This window comes from Pseudophryne corroboree, chromosome 3 (assembly GCF_028390025.1).
Source record: "Pseudophryne corroboree isolate aPseCor3 chromosome 3, aPseCor3.hap2, whole genome shotgun sequence".
Taxonomy (NCBI): domain Eukaryota; kingdom Metazoa; phylum Chordata; class Amphibia; order Anura; family Myobatrachidae; genus Pseudophryne; species Pseudophryne corroboree.
Genome location: NC_086446.1, coordinates 601362290 through 601383731, shown reverse-complemented (window position 1 = coordinate 601383731; position 21442 = coordinate 601362290). Strand labels below are relative to the sequence as shown.

Genomic DNA, 21442 nt, shown 5'->3' with positions numbered 1-21442 from the left:
CGTGTCTGTATGAGGGTGAATGGGCATTGGGATGGAAACATTGTTGGTTTACTGAGTGCTAGGTGGGGGGGGGATGTTAATGGGTGCTGTGTACTATGGGTGCCGCTGTGAGAGAGTAGTATGGGTGCCGCTGTGAGAGAGTAGTATGGGTGCCGCTGTGAGGATAGTATGGGTGGTGCTGTGTGAGGGGAGCTTTATGGGAGCTGATAGGGTGGGTGGATGAATGCGCTAATGGGTGTTGGGAGGAGGGATTGATAATGATTTGGGGAGAGATGAGGTAATGAATGCACCGGGGGGGGGGGGGGGGGGGGGGGAGGGGGTGCTTGAATAATGGGTTCGTTGACAGGGATATGTTGGTAAATGCTGTGTAGGGGAAATTGGTTAATCGGTGCCACCACCAAGTAAATCTGATGTCACCGCCAAGACACCACATGATACCCCATGTCACCTCTAAGACCCCATGATACCCCATGTCACCACCAAGACCTCACCAAGACACCACATGATACCCCATGTCACCACATGACCCCACCAAGACACCACGTTTCCCCATGTCACCACCAAGACATCACATGACTTGGTGGTGACATGTAGTTTTTGTACAGACCTTTTTTTTTTTTTTTTAAATCTCACTATCGGGTCTAGCTCTAGTATTTTCTTTGTGTAGCTATTAATAAGGTTAGGGCTCTCTTTTTTTTATATACAGTAGTGTATATAGCAATGTCACATTCATGATATCGCTTAGTGACACATATGCTCTCTTTAGTAGATAGGCTTCAAATTCATATGATCACCAAGCGCCATTTTTCCTTTTTTGTCAGGATAACAAGTATGGTTTCCTTCTGTTTGTAGACTTTCACATTACACTGTGGATACAGATGAAGCCACGCTCATCATACTGCAGCTCTGCCGCACTGAGCTGCTCATGTATTCCTATGGGTGCTTGTACTTAAACGCACACGTGCGCCCTAGTTGTGGGCACACTTTATATGCCAAGCAGCAGGATGGATGACCGTGGCTACATCTTTATAAGTAAAGTGTGTAGGGGGCGGGGCAATTGAAGGCTCTTGCTACAGCCCATGATGCAGGCCACACCCCCACACTACTGGGCATGCCCCCCACATCACTAGTCACATCCACTGCAGCAGCACACAATAGGCCTTTTATGAATTTCAGCTCCAGGCCCATGTGAACCTTAATCTGGCACTGGTTTATATTGACAGATCATGAGACACTCAGATTGTAAACATGTGGACTTCATTTCACTAATTATGTGGCTTCTGAAGGTAATTGGTTGCACCAGAACTTTTGAGGGGCTTCATAGCAAAGGGGGTGAATACATATGCACATGCTAATTTTCAGCCTGCTGCAGTTGAGCTTGATGACAGGACGACGGGATTTCAACTAGGACACACATTTAAATTTATATGTTCACACCGTGCGCTGTGCTGCCCACTCTATAGGAAATTAATGGCCACCAGTCAGTGCACAGGAGACTGAGACCTCAGCACCAGCCACCTACAGACGGCTCCAATAGCCCGGGGCCACTCCACATGTACTGCACGCCAGGAGTGAGCGCACCACCTACCCCCTATCCCTGCAGCAACGCGGAATAAGACAGGCTGCTGAACCTGCGATCTCCCCATGGTAAGGAGGTGACAGAGGGTATTCCACATGGACAGAAAGCACTGACAACGACACCCCCTCAACCCCCGAGAAAAATACCAAAGTACCTGCCAGCAGACATGATGGCAGTAGGTTGTTCTGCAGCATCCGGTGATGACTCATATGTATGAACACAAAACCCTCCTTACGGCCAAGCGGGTTCCGCTGAATGGGATCCACTAAAATGCTATGTGTGGCCCCAGCCTTAAGGGAAGAGTCAATAGGAGATGAATGCCAAGAGATGCTGGCGTTCTGATCAGCTGTTTGGCAATATGTGGCCCACCAACATCAGAGGTGCGCAGGAATATCGGAGATGCTGGGTTACCCCAATAAGCAGTGAGGTGTGCAGCTAACTGACCTGTCCATATAATGTGAAAAAGTGACTTATGTTCATTTAATGATGAGAGAAGTATGTTCCACAATTCCTCTGGCGGAATGGAGTAAGTAAAGTGCCAGCAGCTACTAACTGCAAATGATGTTTAGGAAGATAGACCCCTCTTTGCTGCTGTAGTAAAACTACAGAAAACAGGTCACAGGTAGTGGTTCCTGTCAGGCGCATACTAGCAAGTACTGATCACTACAGGTGGGCACAGTTGCCTGTGGCTCTCCAGCTGTTGTGAAACTACAAGTCCCAGCATGCCCTTCTATACTTTTTCTATGAGGAAAATGTGAAAACGGTGGCAGAGCGTGCTGGGATGTGTCATTTCACAACAGCTTAGAGAGACACAGGTTGGCCAGGCCTGTTCTAGGTTGTGCTCTTCATAGTCATAATCTGAAGTAAGACCTGCCATGATGTATTTTTAACATTGGGCCCAATTCAGACCTGATCGCTGTTGTGCGTTTTCTGGGAGGGTGTGTGACGTCAGCTCCGGCCCTGTTCAGCCTGTTTGTAGCGTACTGTAGGAGTAAGTCTTGGGCTACATACGTACTGCACAGTATGGAAAAATCATTTGATGCTAAGTGAGTTGCGAACGGATTTACAGCTATCCGCTGTCTGGCAAAGTTTTCGCACGCCGTACACATGCTTTCCCACACTTGCACGGGGCGGGTTTTCACTCTCCCTGGGCAGCAACTATCTGATCGCAGGCCTCTGCAAATTTGCAGCACAGCGATCAGGTCTCAATTAGGCCCTTTGTTCCATCAGTACTGGTCAATGTGACCAAAACAGACACACACATTTATATTAGCCTTATGTGTCATTAGAAACCAGGTAGACACAGGACACTGATATATGCAAATCTATCAGAAATGTGTATGCTTGCATGCACAGGGAGCAATATAAGAAGTATTAATATGTACAAAGACTTGTCATAACCATATAGTGATTTGACAAACATCACAATTAAAATAGGCATTTCATATTATAATAAATGAGTCCATCTAGTGAGATGAACTGTGCTAACCCCTCACTAGGAAAAGATCCAAAACTAAAAACATTTACCTTCCAGCCTCTGAATTCTAGCTTTTACACAGACCACCGTTTCAAAGGGGGACACCCGCAGCTCAAAGCATGTCCCTGTAAGGGTTTCAATTAACAGTTCCATTGTCTCATAAAAAGGTAGCTTGTAATGGAGCGATCCGACTTTATCTTCATTAAAAAAAGGAGGTTCCTTTTTGTTTGCCATTGCACGGGGTATAAAATTTGGAATGAGTAGAATTAAAATTAGGAGACATCAGAACTGCAGAAAAATTGCATATTGTTGCGCTCCATCTTTAAATGTGGAAACCTAGAGAGAGAAATAGAAATAAAACATTAAAGAATACAATACATTCAAAATGCCTGGGCCACTCAGACAGGAAAACAATGTATCTGTATTTTCATTTCCATTAGGTAAAACATAGATCAGCCATAATCACAAAGGAAGTTCTATGCCATATCCAGGCCCAACAAAACGTTAAAAAAGTAAATAAGTCATAAGAGTGCATTCACTAATAATAGTCAACCGACTGTGGAAACCCTTTTTAATATTTCAAACAATGGTGGTAGCTCACCCATAAATCTTTTCTGCTCACATGGCTACAGAGGGCAGTGAGTGGTAGTATCAATAACCCAACACTTGAATAAGTTCTGCCAACTCAGCTCCAAGCTCCCAGGTGGTACTGCAGCTTCATTACTGTGGTAAGGAGATGAAACGGGAGAGTGGCACATCCCCTGGACATATTCTTACAACTGCTTTAGCAGGGGTTTCCTAGTCATGTTGCCTCCTCTCCTGGATTATCCACAAGTTTTGGAGAGCTCTCCTGGACTTCAGAAAGAACGGAGAAAGTTTTTGGATCTACCTACTTCTCCCAAGTGGGTGGTAAGGGCTTGATGATGCAATTCGCTGAGAATTGAGTCACTGTATCCCCACGCTGCACAATGCCACAAATTGTGGCATAGTACAGAAGGGGAACGGGGCTGCAATGATGCGATTCCCGTGACTAGGCGTGCCTAGTGCTTCTCTGTCCAGCGGCACACGCGTAATGGAGATGCATCCCATTGACTTGAATGGAGAGCGTCTCCATTCGGGCGGGTGCGCGCGCCCGGACAGACGCTCAAAATGGGAGCATCTCCGAGCACTCCCGGCGTAACTAGGCGGATGGATCGCCTACTAACGCCGGGAGTGCACGCCTGCAATGGTCCTGCCTCAGATGAGCGCGGCTCCATGTGTAGCTTCATGCTAGCTGCCTCATCCAGGAAAAAAGTTGGTAAAGTATGCTTAGGTGGCATCTGAGGGCCAGATTCAGAGATGTAAGGAAGTTGTATGCCAACGCTGCAGTTAGCTAGAAATATAGGGGGTCATTCAGACCCGATCGCTCGCTGCAGTATCGCAGCGATCGGGTCGGAATTGCACATGCGCCGGCGCACTGCATGCCGGACGACCGAAGGCAGTCATTCAGTAGCGATCGCCTCTACCTGATTGACAGGCAGAGGCGGTCACAGGGTGGGAGGGGGCTGGACAGCAGCTTTAAGCCGCCGCTTAGGGGGGATGGGGGGTGCGGGCCGCAGCGGCCAGTGGCAGAGACGATCAACTTCCGGCCAGTCGCAGGAGCTGGCCGGGAGTTACTCCTCAAATACAAAAGCATTGCCGCTGTGCCCGGCTTTTATATTTGTGCGGGGCAGGGGGCCAGACTGACATGCGGGGCGGACTAGCCCTGTGCTGGGCGTCCCCCCGCATGTCAGGGAAGGTGATCGTAGCTATGCTAAATTTAGCACAGCTACGATCAACTCGGAATGACCCCCATAGGGTGAGACTCCCACTGACGACCTCACAAATAACAGCATCTACATACAAACAACGTTGCTCAGAATGGCAGAAGCTAGCGCCATGTTTGCAATTTGGGCACATCAGAAGGGTTTTTAGCAAGATGGGTTTAGAGCACAGAACAGAAAGTGTAAAGCTATTTTTCTTTATAATAGTTTAGGAAATGTTTAACTGCAATGTGCAAATTAGGGTTTAGTTGTGGTTAGAAATTCTACAAAATGATTTATGTATTTAACAAAATAGGATGATTATCTCAGACATCTTAAAGCATAAATGAGTGTCAGGCCCATTGTGACAACGGCTGCAAACAGAATGCTGCAATAGGTCAGTTATGAGTTGCACTATGGCCTCACGGTGCACAAATCGTGACATTCTACAGGAGGGGAATCGGCTGCAATGACATCAGGTTACTATGCAGGCACAGTGTCTGTCCTTTATTACAGGCAGGCAACAAAACTATCATATTCAAATATTTCTTGTTTTCTAATTTATGTTTGAGTCACCAAATTAGATGACACTGCCATTCATCAGTCAGGCGGCCTGGCTGGAATATTTACAGGCAACATATGGCCATGTCGATATCCTTTCATAATGTGTTTTGACTCATGTTTGAGCCGTCTTACCCATATCATCAACAGGCCAGTCACTAGAACAGCACCATTAATTTGACAAAAAATAATAATAATAATAATAATAATAATAATAATAATAATAATAATAATAATAATAATAATATTATGTTGGGTGATTCTCAGTGATGCACGGGACACATTGGCGTTTCTATAATGGGTGCGGTGCACACGGGCCCCTGGGTCCAGGGGGGCCCCCACACCGCACACATTTTAGTACTCACCTCTTCGGAGTCCAGCATCGGACGCTGCAGCCTCCGTCCAGCACAAAATGGACTTCAAAATGGCCGCAGCGCATGCGCAACTTAAATTTAGTCTCCGGAACATGGCGGGCGCCATGTTTCCGGAGACCTGCACATGCGCAGTAGGCTCCGGCGCAGTGTCGGAGCCTACAGCGCCATGGAGAGGAGGTCTCCATGGAGTCTGCACATGGGCCCCCTCCTCGCTTAAGACACCCCTGACGTGACAAGTACAGATATTCAAATGACTTAGTTCTCAAAATACAAAGATTTTAGTGAGTGTTAAGTTAAATTGCTACTAAGCAATAATAAGATTTTACTTACCGATAAATCTATTTCTCGTAGTCCGTAGTGGATGCTGGGAACTCCGTAAGGACCATGGGGAATAGCGGCTCCGCAGGAGACTGGGCACATCTAAAGAAAGCTTTAGGACTAGCTGGTGTGCACTGGCTCCTCCCCCTATGACCCTCCTCCAAGCCTCAGTTAGGATACTGTGCCCGGACGAGCGTACATAATAAGGAAGGATATTGAATCCCGGGTAAGACTCATACCAGCCACACCAATCACACCGTACAACTTGTGATCTGAACCCAGTTAACAGTATGATAACAATGAAGGAGCCTCTGAAAAGATGGCTCACAACAACAATAACCCGATTTAGTTAACAATAACTATGTACAAGTATTGCAGACAATCCGCACTTGGGATGGGCGCCCAGCATCCACTACGGACTACGAGAAATAGATTTATCGGTAAGTAAAATCTTATTTTCTCTGACGTCCTAGTGGATGCTGGGAACTCCGTAAGGACCATGGGGATTATACCAAAGCTCCCAAACGGGCGGGAGAGTGCGGATGACTCTGCAGCACCGAATGAGAGAACTCCAGGTCCTCCTCAGCCAGGGTATCAAATTTGTAGAATTTAGCAAACGTGTTTGCCCCTGACCAAATAGCTGCTCGGCAAAGTTGTAAAGCCGAGACCCCTCGGGCAGCCGCCCAAGATGAGCCCACTTTCCTTGTGGAATGGGCTTTTACAGATTTTGGCTGTGGCAGGCCTGCCACAGAATGTGCAAGCTGAATTGTACTACAAATCCAACGAGCAATAGTCTGCTTAGAAGCAGGAGCACCCAGCTTGTTGGGTGCATACAGGATAAACAGCGAGTCAGATTTTCTGACTCCAGCCGTCCTGGAAACATATTTTCAGGGCCCTGACAACGTCAAGTAACTTGGAGTCCTCCAAGTCCCTAGTAGCCGCAGGCACCACAACAGGTTGGTTCATGTGAAAAGCAGAAACCACCTTAGGGAGAAATTGAGGACGAGTCCTCAATTTTGCCCTGTCAGAATGAAAAATTAAGTAAGGGCTTTTATATGATAAAAGCCGCCAATTCTGACACACGCCTGGTTGAAGCCAGGGCTAACAGCATCGTCACCTTCCATGTGAGATGATATTTTAAGTCCACAGTGGTGAGTGGTTCAACCAATGTGACTTAAGGAACCTCAAAACAACATTGAGATCCCAAGGTGCCACTGGAGGCACAAAAGGAGGTTGTATATGCAGTACCCCTTTTTCAAATGTCTGAACTTCAGGTACTGAAGCCAGTTCTTTCTGGAAGAAAATCGACAGGGCCGAAATTTGAACCTTAATGGACCCTAATTTTAGGCCCATAGACAGTCCTGTCTGCAGGAAATGGAGGAAACGACCTAGTTGAAATTCCTCTGTAGGGGCCTTCTTGGCCTCACATCACGCAACACATTTTCGCCAAATGCGGTGATAATGTTTTGCGCTTACATCCTTCCTGGCTTTGACCAGGGTAGGGATGACTTCATCTGGAATGCCTTTTTCCTTCAGGATCCGGCGTTCAACCGCCATGCCGTCAAACGCAGCCGCGGTAAGTCTTGGAACAGACAAGGCCCCTGCTGGAGCAGGTCCTTTCTTAGAGGTAGAGGCCACGGGTCTTCCGTGAGCATCTTTTGAAGTTCCGGGTACCAAGTCCTTCTTGGCCAATCCGGAACCACGAGTATCGTTCTTACTCCTCTCCTTCTTATGATTCTCAGTACTTTTGGTATGAGAGGCAGAGGAGGGAACACATACACTGACTGGTACACCCACGGTGTCACCAGAGCTTCCACCGCTATTGCCTGAGGGTCCCTTGACCTTGCGCAATATCTGTCCAGTTTCTTGTTAAGACGGGACGCCCTCATGTCCACCTTTGGTTTTTCCCAACGGTTTACAATCAGTTGGAAGACTTCTGGGTGAAGTCCCCACTCCCCCGGGTGGAGGTCGTGTCTGCTGAGGAAGTCTGCTTCCCAGTTGTCCACTCCCGGAATGAACACTGCTGACAGTGCTATCACATGATTTTCCGCCCAGCAGAGAATCCTTGCAGCTTCTGCCATTGCCCTCCTGCTTCTTGTGCCGCCCTGTCTGTTTACGTGGGCGACAGCCGTGATGTTGTCCGACTGGATCAATACCGGTTGACCCTGAAGCAGAGGTTTTGCTTGACTTAGGGCATTGTAAATGGCCCTTAGTTCCAGGATATTTTTGTCTCCAGGCTTGACCATAAGCCCTGGATATTTCTTCCCTGTGTGACTGCTCCCCAGCCTCGCAGGCTGGCATCCGTGGTCACCAGGACCCAGTCCTGAATGCCGAATCTGCGGCCCTCTAGAAGATGAGCACTCTGCAACCACCACAGGAGGGACACCCTTGTCCTTGGTGACAGGGTTATCCGCTGATGCATCTGAAGATGCGACCCGGACCATTTGTCCAGTAGGTTCCACTGGAAAGTTCTTGTGTGGAATCTGCCGAATGGGATTGCTTCGTAGGAAGCCACCATTTTTACCCAGAACCCTTGTGCATTGATGCACTGAAACTTGGTTCGGTTTTAGGAGGTTCCTGACTAGCTCGGATAACTCCCTGGCTTTCTCCTCCGGGAGAAACACCTTCTTTCTGGACTGTGTCCAGGATCATCCCTAGGAACAGAAGACAAGTCGTCGGAACCAGCTGCGATTTTGGAATATTGAGAATCCACTCGTGCTGCTGCAACACTACCTGAGATAGTGCTACACCGACCTCCAACTGTTCTCTGGATCTTACCCTTATCAGGGAATCGTCCAAGTAAAGGATAACTAAAATTCCCTTCCTTCGAAGAAATATCATCATTTCGGTCATTACTTCAGTAAAGACCCGGGGTGCCGTGGACCATCCCTACGGCAGCGTCTGAACCGATAGTGACAGTTCTGTACCATAACCTGAGATACCTTTGGTGAGAAGGGTAAATTTTGACATGAAGGTAAGCATCCTTGATGTCCCGAGACATCATGTAGTCCCCTTCTTCCAGGTTTGCAATCACTGCTCTGAGTGACTCAATTTTGAATTTGAACCTCTGTATGTAAGTGTTCAAAGATTTTAAAATCGGTCTCACAATAGTGTGGAATAATACCCCGTTCCCTGTTGCAGGAGGGGTACCTTAATTATCACCTGCTGGGAATACAGCTTGTGAATGGCTTCCAAAACTGCCTCCCTGACAGCGGGAGACGTCGGTAAAACAGACTTTTTGGAAACGGCGAGGGGAATACGTCTCGAATTCCAATTTGTACCCCTGAAATATTACCTGAAGGATCCAGGGGTCTACTTGCGAGTGAGCCCACTGCGCACTGAAATTCACTGAGAACGGGCCCCCACCGTGCCTGAACTTGTAAAGCCCTAGCGTCATACTGAGGGCTTGGCAGCGGCGGAAAAGGGTTTCTGTTCCTGGGAACAGGCTGATCTCTGCAGCCATTTTCCTCTCCCTCTGTCACGAGCAGAAAAGAGGAACCCTTTTGTCCGCTTGCCAACCAGGACTGCGCCTGATAATACGGCGTCTTATTTTGAGAGGCGACCTAGGGTACATCCCCTTTTTTAAGGCAATTCCAAATGCCGTTTGGAATCTCTGACCACTTTACTGGTAGATACAAAGCACTTATACTTGATGCCAGTCGGCAAATATTCCGCTGTGCATCATGCATATATAGAAAAGCATCTTTTAATTGCTCTATAGGCAATAATATACTGTCCTTATCTAGGATATCAATATTTCCAGTCAGGGAATCCGACCACGCCACCCAGCACTGCACATCCAGGCTGAGGCGATTGCTGGTCGCAGTATAACACCAGTATGTGTGTAAATACATTTTAGGATACCCTCCTGCTTTTTATCAGCAGGATCCTTAAGGGCGGCCATCTCAAGAGAGGGTAGAGCCCTTGTTCTTACAATCGTGTGAGCGCCTTATCCCCTGTAGGGGGTGTTTCCCAACGCACCATAACCACTGGCGGGAAAAGGTATACTGCCAATAACTTTTTAGAATTATCAATTGTTATCGGAGGAAAACCCACGCATCATCACACACCTCATTTTATTTTTCAGATTCAGGAAAACTATAGGAAGTTTTTCCTCACCAAACATAATACCCCTTTTTTGGTGGTATTCATATTATCAGAAAAGTGTAAACATTTTCCATTGCCTCAATCATGCAATGTGTGGCCCTATTGGAAATCACGGTTGTCTCTTCACGTCGACACAGGAGCCAGTATCCGTGTCGGCGTCTGTATCTGAGGTAACGGGCGCTTTAGAGCCCCTGTATGAGACATCTGGACATGCACAAGCTGAGTAGCCGGCTGTCTCATGTCAACCACTGTCTTTTATACAAAGCTGACACTGTCACGCAATTTCAACAGTACATCCACTCAGGTGTCGACCCCCTAGGGGGTGACAACACTATTACAGACACTCTACTCCGTCTCCACATCATTTTTCTCCTCATACATGTCGACACAAAAGTACCGACACACAGCACACACACAGGGAATGCTCTGATAGAGGACAGGACCCACTAGCCCTTTGGGGAGACAGAGGGAGAGTTTGCCAGCACACACCAGAGCGCTATATATATATATATATACACAGGGATAACCTTATATAAGTGTTTTTCCCTTTATAGCTGCTGTATTGTTTATACTGCGCCTAATTTTGCCCCCCTCTCTTTTTTAACCCCTTTCTGTAGTGTAGTGACTGCAGGGGAGAGCCAGGGAGCTTCCCTCCAACTGAGCTGTGAGGGAAAATGGCGCCAGTGTGCTGAGGAGATAAGGACGCCGAGAAAGGGGCGGAGCCTATCATCCGTTTTTCTATATGTTTTGGCAGGGGTTAAATGCATCCATATAGCCCAGGAGTTATATGTGATGCATTTATTTTAGCCATATAAGGTTTTATCGATTTATTGCGTCTCAGGGCGCTGCCCCCCCAGCGCCCTGCACCCTCAGTGACCGGAGTGTGAAGTGTGCTGAGAGCAATGGCGCACAGCTGCGGTGCTGTGCGCTACCTTATCTGAAGACAGGATCGTCTTCTGCCGCCGATTTCACCGGACCTCTTCGCTCTTCTGGCTCTGTAAGGGGGCCGGCGGCGCGGCTTCGGGACCCATCCAGGCTGAACCTGTGATCGTCCCTCTGGAGCTAATGTCCAGTAGCCTAAGAAACCCGATCCACTCTGCACGCAGGTGAGTCCGTTTCTTCTCCCCTTAGTCCCACGATGCAGTGAGCCTGTTGCCAGCAGGTCTCACTGAAAATAATAAACCTAAACTAAAACTTTCACAAAGAGCTCAGGAGAGCCCCTAGTGTGCACCCTTCTCGTCGGGCACAGAAATCTAACTGAGGCTTGGAGGAGGGTCATAGGGGGAGGAGCCAGTGCACACCAGCTAGTCCTAAAGCTTTCTTTAGATGTGCCCAGTCTCCTGCGGAGCCGCTATTCCCCATGGTCCTTACGGAGTTCCCAGTATCCACTAGGACGTCAGAGAAAAAGTTTTCACGTAACAATTTCTTAACAAACCAGTTTAAAAGGAAAACAAAATTAAATGTGTGTGTGTGATGCACGGGACTTTATGTTTATGGCTCTTGGCGACAGATGGATCCTCTGGTGCATGTGAAGAAGCAATCCGGACCATTTGTCCAACAGATCGAGCTGGAAGGGTCTTGAGTGAAACCTTCCGTATTGAAGTGCCTCGTAAGAGGCCACCATTTTCCCCAGAAGGCAAATGCATAGATGCACCGATATCCGGGTTGGCTTAAAGACATCCCGAACCATCGACTGGATTACCAATGACTTTTCCATCCAATGGAAGGAACACCTTCTGCTACTCCGTGTCCAGTATCATTCCCAGGAATGGAAGCTTCCGTGCTGCCTCAAGGTGAGATTTCGAAAGGCTCAGAATCCACCCGTGATCCTGTAGAAGTTTGGCTGAGAGACCAATGCTGTCCAGCAACCTCTCCCTGGACGGTGCCTTTATCAGAAGATCGTCCAGGTACGGAATTATATTCACTCCCTGTTTGCGGAGTAGAAGCATCATCTCTGCCAAAACTTTGGTGAACACCCTCTGTGTCGTGGAGAGACCAAATGGCAGGGCCTGGAACTGGTAGTGACAGTCCTGCAGTGCAAACCGTAGATAAGCCTGATGAGGCGGCCAGATCGGAATGTGAAGGTACGCATCCTTGATATCCAGAGACACTAAGAATTCCCCCTCCTCCAGACCTGAGATCACCGCTCTCTGAGACTCCATCTTGAACACTTTTAAGAACGGGGTCAAGGATTCGAGGTTCAGAATCGGCTGTACCGAACTGTCAGGTTTTGGTACTACCAACAAGTGGGAATAGTACCCCTTGTTTTGTAGATGAGGTGGAACTGGAACAATGACGTGAGCCTGTACCAGTTTTTGGATGGCATGCTGTAAAATTATACTTGCCTCGGATCCCGGCACGAACTTGACCAGATGTGACTGAAGAATTTTAGTCGGGCTCCCACCTGACAGCCTTCCAGGCATCGTGGTCCACAGTCATGCTAAAGGCTTTGAGGAAGCAGAGCCTTGCGCCTCTGAAGGCCGTAGAAGCACCTCTGGATTCGCCCTTAAACTTGGCCGTCCGATAGGACTGTAAATTTGAAGCTGAATAAGCTTTCCCGGCTGGGGGAGCTGCGGAAGGAAGATACGTAGACTTACCCGCAGTAGCTTTGGAGATCCATTTGTCTAGTTCATCTCCAAATAAGTCCTCTACTGTGAATGGTAGGCCTTTCCTGGAGTCCGTATCAGTAGTCCACTGGCGTAACCATAAGCCCCTGCGTGCTGACACTGCCAAAGCGATGGTGCGTGCATTAAGCAAGCCTATCTCTTTTATGGCTTCCACCATAAAGTTTGCAGAGTCCTGTATATGCTGTAGGAGTAAAACAACATCCCTCCCTAGACAAGGAATCTAACCCCCAATTAGGTTACCTGACCATTTAGCAATGGCTTTTGTGATCCACGCACATGCAACATTGGGTCTCTGGGCCACCCCAGCAGCTGTGTACAAGGATTTGAGTGTAGTCTCAATATTACGATCAGCCGTGTCTTTTAGGGAGGCTGCACCAGGGACAGGCAATACAATTTTTCGTGACAGCCTAGAGACTGATGCATCCACCATCGGTGGATTTTGCCATCTTTTTCTATCCTCCAGAGGAAAAGGAAAAGAGGAGAGCAACCTTTTAGGGATTTGAAATTTCCTATCAGGATTAACCTACAGTTCTTCAAACAGGGTATTCAATTCCTTTGACACAGGAAAAGTGACTGAGGACTTCTTTTTTACATTAAAATAAGATTCCTCACACTCCTCTGACACCTTATCAGGAATTTGCAGAACATCTCTGACAGCCTCTATTTCCTGTGACAGAGTAGCATCCCCCCCTCCAAATCCACCTCACCCTCCTCCATGTCTGACCCGTCAGAGTCAGATTGCAGGATATGGGCCAGAGATCATTTTGCGGACAAATGGGAGGGGATTGAAACGCTGGTTTGGGGACCGAGTCTCTATTCATGAACTCATCCACAGTACGTCTTAAGTATTGCGTCTCTTTCTCATTGCGGGATAATTTCGTAGAAATATTGGAGATCATTCCTTTAATGAAATTAACCCACTCCAGTTCAGCCCCGCTATTCTGGGAATGTGCACTGCCATGAGTACCCAGCAGTGAACCCCCTGGTGGAGAGGAACACTCCACTGTACAAGAAACACACTATTTGATGTAAATGTGGCAACCGACACACAGAGGAAAAGGTTAAGCACAATTAACCCACAAAGAGCCCTTCAGGGAGACACAGAGTTATTTGGAGCCAGCCCCCACCGCACCCTTATTGCTAATGCCAAGCTTAGCCGGGTCGCAGACTAAGTACCCTGATTGGGGACGTAGTACACTAATAATCGCTCTTCCCCCTGCTATGACCCCCTGGTACCGCTGAGGTAATCTGGAGTCTCTCCGGAGGAGCTGCGCGTCCCTGTCAGGTCAGCATCTGTGTCCACTGCAAAGGGAAAATGGCGCTGGTGAGCTGCTGGATCCTCTCATAGTGAAGGCCCCGCCGCTTCAATGGCACGCGGTCTTCCCGCTTTTTTATACTGGCCGAGGTAATCTGGTGCTTAAAATGGAGAGAAAACAGTTTTAATGCTGTTTTTGCCAGTGTGGGTACTGTTTACAGTGTACTGAGACGCAGCTGGGTACTGTGTCTGGAGACACATTCTGCCCCGGTTAGAAGCAGTGCGTCTCCGTACCCTCATGCCGCCATAATGGCGGGCGCCCAGCTAACCGGGAAGCTGGCTTAGTAGTCACCACTCTTCATTCTTCTGGCTCTGTTAGGGGTGGCGGCGCGCTGCGTGGAGGTACGCTTGCCGTGGTGGGGCTTGCGAATAGTTCCCTCAGGAGCTCAGTGTTCTGTCAGCGGGGAACAGGACCATTAACCCTGCAAGAGGTTGGGCTGTTCCCTCCCCTAAGTCCCACGAAGCAGGCAGGCTAGGGCCATCCAGCCCCGCCTGAAAATAGCAAACATAAAATAAATGCAGAAAACTCTTCAGGAGCTTCCTTCAGCGTGACCGGCTCCTCCGGGCACATTTTCTAAACGGAGTCTGGTAGGAGGGGCATAGAGGGAGGAGCCAGCCCACACCATCAAATTCTTAAAATGCCCATGGCTCCTAGTGGACCCGTCTATACCCATGGTACTAAATGGAACCCCAGTATCCTCTAGAACATAGGTTCTCTAACTCGGTCCTCAGGACCCCACACGGTGCATGTTTTGCAGGTAACCCAGCAGGTGCACAGGTGTATTAATTACTCACTAACATTTTTAAAGGTCCACAGGTGGAGCTAATTATTTCACTTGCGATTCTGCGAGGAGACCTGCAAAACATGCACCGTGTGGGGTCCTGAGGACTGAGTTTGAGAACCTGTGCTCTAGAACATAAGAGAAACTATGCCATATCGCTCATAGGGGGTAATTCCAAGTTGATCGCAGCAGGAATTTTGTTAGCAGTTGGGCAAAACCATGTGCACTGCAGGTGAGGCAGATTTAACATGTGCAGAGAGAGTTAGATTTGGGTGTGGTGTGTACAATCTGCAATCTAATCTGCAGTGTAAAAATAAAGCAGCCAGTATTTACCCTGCACAGAAATAAAATAACCCACCCAAATCTAACTCTCTCTGCACATGTTATATCTGCCTCCCCTGCAGTGCACATGGTTTTGCCCAACTGCTAACAAAATTCCTGCTGCGATCAACTTGGAATTACCCCCATAGAGCGTATTGCATAGTGTGTACCCACCATAATATGCGTTGTTGGTCCTACAACTACAGTAGCCATATTAGCTTACAAAAACAAATGTTTGCTATTAGAACACAATTTAAAAAACAAATATGCAACGGTATTGCTTTGTACAACAATCTTCACCCTTTGTTCCAAACACTAATACCCCTTTCACACCAGATATGCAGGGGTCTTACCCAGGAATACGGTCCCTGGATCATGCAGGGACATTCCCGGGTAAGACCCCTTGCAAACCGCAGTCAGTAGCCCAGCATATTGCTGGGTTGCTGACGTCAGCGGTGACGCGGCGCAAGAGATCACATGATCTCCAAGCGCCGCCTGCTTCATAGAAAGTGACCGGGAGCCGGGGCGCATTGACCCGGCTCCCGTTCACACAGACCAGGTTCCCGGGAGGATCCTGGGACCAACCCTAGTCGATTGCAGGGTTGAAATGCCGGGGCAGGAATCCCGGGATTTTTACCCTGTACCCTTTCACACCGAGAAATTTCCCAGGTTGGTGCGCGTTCATGTGCAATAACCCGGGAAATTTTGGGCTGTGTGAAAGGGGTATGAATGACCGGTGATAAAAGCAACACACATAGACAATGTCAGGGTGACTCACATGTGCTCCTATGGTTTCTTTTATAAGCCCCCAACCCTCTCCCAACTCCAATCTCCTTTTAGGGTGCAATCACATGAGAGCAATAAGAACACTGCGCGCTGAAACAATCTCCAAAACAGCTTACGATAGTTTGTGAAGTCATCAGAAAATGACAAGTTGGTGCTGGCGTCATCATAATCGGGAAGGGATGCTTTGAGGATTACTTATCTGTGGACATGGGGAGTAAGTGTCCTGGATCTAAGTCCAGAAGTGAGCATGATGTGAAGAAAAGCCACGTGTATGACAGCTACTCAAACCTGGTAGATAATTACAAGGAGAGGGCAAAAGCATGTTTCAGCAGTGAGGAACACACGAATGGCCATGCAACAGACTCACTCACCATTCTGCACCAAAATGAAGTAAGCTATGGGCAGAGAGTGATCTCTTGGATATGATGCCACTGACTTGACAAGTAGGAGGTTCTGTTATTATAATTCAGTGATGGACAACATGGGGCCTTCACTTGCAGCCCCCATCTCCTTCCTGAGTTGTTGTCATATTTGTCTGTTATAGCTTGTAAAACCTGTTTAAAAGGCCTTTTGGTATGTTTTACAGATAGGCGTCTCTTCCATTGATAAAATGTACTCCTTTACCTTACTTTTGAGGGTAGAGAACCACCCAATGCGGCTCGAAGTGAATCAAGTTGCCTATAACAATTGCTCAAGGACATACTTGATTGCCAGACGCTCACTGTTAAGCTTTCTACAATGACTGGTTCAGGTTTCATGCTGTCATTACAACCACGCGCAGCACGTTACATTCCTAGCTCTGCTTATGGGGGTGGCTAAAACTAGCCATGGTGTGAGTCTAGTATTTTTTAATCATCAAACCATTTCCTATCATTATGTTAATCCAATCATTCAAATATCACACATCTCTTCCGTGACACGGCTCTTCCCCCTGACACATCTGATCCGTGACACGGCTCTTCCCCCTGACACATCTTATTCGTGACACGGCTCTTCCCCCTGACACACCTGATCCGTGACACGGCTCTTCCCCCTGACACACCTGATCCGTGACACGGCTCTTCCCCCTGACACACCTGATCCGTGACACGGCTCTTCCCCCTGACACACCTGATCCGTGACACGGCTCTTCCCCCTGACACATCTGCTCCGTGACACGGCTCTTCCCCCTGACACATCTGCTCCGTGACACGGCTCTTCCCCCTGACACATCTGCTCCGTGACACGGCTCTTCCCCCTGACACATCTGATCCGTGACACGGCTCTTCCCCCTGACACATCTGATCCGTGACACGGCTCTTCCCCCTGACACATCTGATCCGTGACACGGCTCTTCCCCCTGACACATCTGATCCGTGACACGGCTCTTCCCCCTGACACATCTGATCCATGACACAGCTCTCCCCCCTGACACATCTTACCCGTGACATGGCTCTTCCTCCTGACACATCTTATTCCTGACATGGCTCTTCCCCCCGACACATCTTATTCCTGGCATGGCTCTTCCCCGTAACACTGCTCTTCCCTCACACATCTTATCCCTGACATATCTTATCCTTGATATGGCTCTACCCTCTTCTCGTACAACTCATTTCCCACCATGTGGTGCCCCCACCCGCACTATATGTAGCTTGTCACTGCGTCCCCTCAAACCCGCCACCAGGACTACTGGGGGACTGCGGGAGTTAGACTAAATGAATCACTCACTACCTAGTGATGTGGGAGTTGCAGGAAGCTCAGCACTGCCTGCACAGAGTGCTATGGCAGGACAAGGTGTGCCAGCTGGCGTGAGGGGGTGCCGCACTTTAGGGTGTGCCTGTGCAAACAAGGCACCCCCATGTGCACGCCTATGCTGGTAGCTGCACAAGAAGCTACATCAATCACCAATGGATGCTTTATTGTTAGTGGCTGCTATGTCAGCCTTACAGTAGACACAGCCTTTCCCTACTAACAGCTACAACTGTTATACAGATACCTTATGTACACTTACCTGGGATGGGCGACCTTTACCTGCATGTCACTGTATGTAACATTGGCGTCATCATCCGCTGAATGCACAGCACAATAGGTCAGGGCATTCATTGTAAGTGGTAATATGCTGGGACACAACAGTGGTAAACCATTCCTATATTACCAATATTCCTGTATCACCGCTGCCAGCATCGCTGTGGCCAGGGAACACTGCTTCCCATTCACTGCTCAGCAAGTCGCTTTTATCTAGCTGTATTTGGCACTAAAGAGACACCAGCGTCATATAATCATATGAGACAACTATAGACTTACATGGCACTACATATATGGCCACCAATACGCCTGGGGGCCCCGCTGCTCCCTGGCTAGGCAGTAGGGTCAGACGGGCACTATAAGGGTCTGACCTCACTACTGCGCCTGCTTACTGGCTACACCGGGAGCCCACAAGCCAGGAAACAATGGGAGTAGCGTCGCCATGCATCACTAATCACACAGCTTAGCGCTGCCACAGCCATAACAGGGTCACACTCACAGATCACACTGTACACTACATTACCACGGCTACTTGGCTATCGCCACAAGAGCTTACACTCTACTCCCATGGTCTAGCGGAGGGCATGACCTACCTCAGCGTGTCAGACTGTAGGTCACGCAGCGTGGGGCAGGGACACGAGGGGCAGCAGCGTTGGCCCACGGAGACTCAATGATGGAGGCATCGGACACACCAGATGGCCTCCCCCTGCACTGCGCCCCGCACCCCCGACAGCGATCTGCTACCTGCAGCGGAAATACTAGAATATCACCCCACCCTATGGGTGACAGAGCAGACACTAGGACCTCCCGTGTCCTACCCGTACCCAGCGACTAAACTAAGCGGACGCCTCTCCTTTGTGACGTCACAGACAGACAGATCCTTTAGCCATATAACTGCAGGAATACACAACGGACTGCCGGCGCCTTAGCTGCGGCCAATAAGGAGAGTGGGCGGGGTCAGGCAGACAGTGAAGGGAGGTAACCACTGGCAGGCGAAATAACGAGGGCGTGTCTGCCTGTGCTTGTTGTTGTTACGAAGAGACCCGGACGTTAGCTCGTGTCCCTAACAACGGCTATCACGTGATTTACATCTCCAGTCAGGTGGTTAAAATTGTACGGACATGTGATCACAAATAATCTAGACGTGTCCGTAGCTAACTGCACTTGTCATTGGCAGTAGTAGTAGTGCAGGCCGGTGAGGCAGGGGGTAAGAAGAGGTGCTTAATGCGTTATGCGTTATAATCAGCGATATTTATACACATACATCACACAGTGGCGGTTCTTGCCACGGGCAAGCAGGACTTTTGCCCGGGGCGCCGCCTTCCGGAGGTCGCTGGCGCCATCCGGAGGGCGCCGCACCGTGGCAAGATCTGCCACTGCTGCCCGCTGTGTCCGCCTCCGCTGCCCGCTGCCGTCCCCATCCTCGGCGCCTCCTGTGAAGGGAACTAGACGCTATGCGTCTAGTTTCCCTTCGTGGAGAGTAACTGCTGAGCGGTGCGCGATGACGTCATCGCGCACCGCACAGCAAAGGTCCTCTCCATGAAGGGAACTAGACGCATAGCGTCTAGTTTCTCTTCGTGGAGAGGACCTTTTGCTGTGCGGTGCGCGATGACGTCATCGCGCACCGCTCAGCATTCAAGCGGCGCTTTCAATGTACAGGGGGCGTGGCTCACCACGCCCCCTGTATTAGGTCACGCCCCTTTCCTGCCCGGGGCGCTCTGCGCCCTTGAACCGGCCCTGACATCACATACCCTCCAACATTTCACAGCTAAAAAAAGGTACACTTGAAACACAGAAGAGGCGTGTCTTTAACATCCAGGGGCGTGTCAATTAGAGGGGGCGTGTCTTGCCCCATCCATGGGTTGCATTTCCTTACTCTCATTTTCCACATGATTATAAAGTCATTACTTTTAATAATTAAGAAGTTCAACAGGCTTAAATAAATTAACATTTATTGTACGTGAAACAGAACTCAGTGTAAATATAAAATAGCACACAATATATAACCTAATCATAAAGCATTTTCTGCTAATTATTACAGTATACAGATATGAAGAAAACAATGAACTTATTACACTAACAAACTGACAACTCTATGCATAGTCTTAAAAACAGATAATGCAGAAACATAGAAGACACTTTCTTGAATCCTAATACGTGCTTCTTTTCTTGATATTAAACTCGTGTAAGTTGCTGACTTTGCCTTTTGCAGCAGATCATCTGATGGTGACCACATTGTGCATGGTGTGTTTTTAAATACATTAATTTTGGATTCCAGTACAGCACAGAGGTTGTTCCTGATGCCTGTAGAGTCTGCATAGGCTCCTTTTGAGGAGTGACCTTCCACCGATTTTCCAAGGGAGCTCCGTACCTCAGTTGTGTTCTTTCTAACCATACTAAATATACCTTCACAGAAAGCATTGCTATGTGGAATGAGCAGGATGTATTTAGCTAACTGTGAAAGCAATTTAAATTGGGGTTGCCCAGTTGCTGGTTCTGTAAGGTCTGCTACGTTATGCCAAAATTGATCAATTCTCTCCTCTTCAGAGAATATGGGTAGATCCAGGGAAGTCTGATAGGATGTAAACTCCATGAGAAGTTGGTCAACCGTGTTTGAGGGAATAATATCCGGGAAATTTTGTATTAATGTTTCAATCATTGAAGAAGTGGATGTCAGTCTTACTTTGGGATCAAAAACAGCAGCAGCCTTCAAGACAGGATCATTGAGAGGGAACTTTTGTTTCAAGTAGTTCAGTGACTTTTCCAAAAATCCACTCACCTCAGAATAAAATTTGATGACTTCTGAAGATCCAGCAAGATTTTCCTTCCTTATCAGTTGAGTTGCAGAAAAACCAATAAACAAATCTTCATCAGGCTTTTGTAAATGTTCAGTGACAATAATATCTAGTAGGTTTCTGCTGTTTTCCGCAATAACAGAAGGTTGCATCAAGCATCCCAGCAAATCAAGGTAAAGCTTCATCTTAGCCGTGTGTAACCGGTGGATCATTGGATCTTCATGTTGAAGCAGTCTGTTAAAGTTTTCAAATCTGGGCATAACTGCATGCAAAAACAAAATATATAATTTGTAGACATGGTTCTTGAAAATCTTTACCAGTCGTCTCTCCCTGGCCATCGGGAAAGTTTTCTGTGTTTTGTCCATCCTCTGTCGTATGGAAGAAGGGGGTTCATCAGAGTCTTCATCAAAGTTGGTCAAAAAATAGCAGCGAAGTCCATCCCAAATTTCAAGGACACGTTCAAGTGTACGAGACATGCTTAACCAACGAGTAGACACATGTTTTAGCACTTTTCTTATCGTTTCATTGCAAAATGAAATATCTTCTCTTAGCAACTGCTTTCTTTTGGCACTTTTATCAAAATGGTAAAAAATATCTACTAGAAAATCTTGTGGA

At 48.1% G+C, this 21442-nt stretch overlaps 1 protein-coding gene across 3 annotated transcripts in view; it reads right to left on the bottom strand.

The window, feature by feature from the left end:
* The window catches only part of ZFAND4 (zinc finger AN1-type containing 4), a 123377-nt gene extending 104448 nt beyond the window's left edge, over positions 1-18929 (bottom strand). Inside the window, exons 1-2 of one of the 3 annotated variants that reach the window (XM_063961496.1) lie at positions 18626-18929; positions 3107-3392 (exon numbers count right to left, since the gene is read on the bottom strand). In XM_063961496.1, coding sequence (XP_063817566.1) covers positions 3107-3290 — 184 coding nt within the window. In that variant the 5' untranslated portion in view covers positions 3291-3392; positions 18626-18929. Of the gene's footprint in view, positions 1-3106; positions 3393-18018; positions 18564-18625 lie in introns of those variants that run through there. The other 2 variants (XM_063961497.1, XM_063961498.1) reach the window with 2 other exon arrangements.
* Between the last annotated feature and the right edge of the window lie 2513 nt (positions 18930-21442).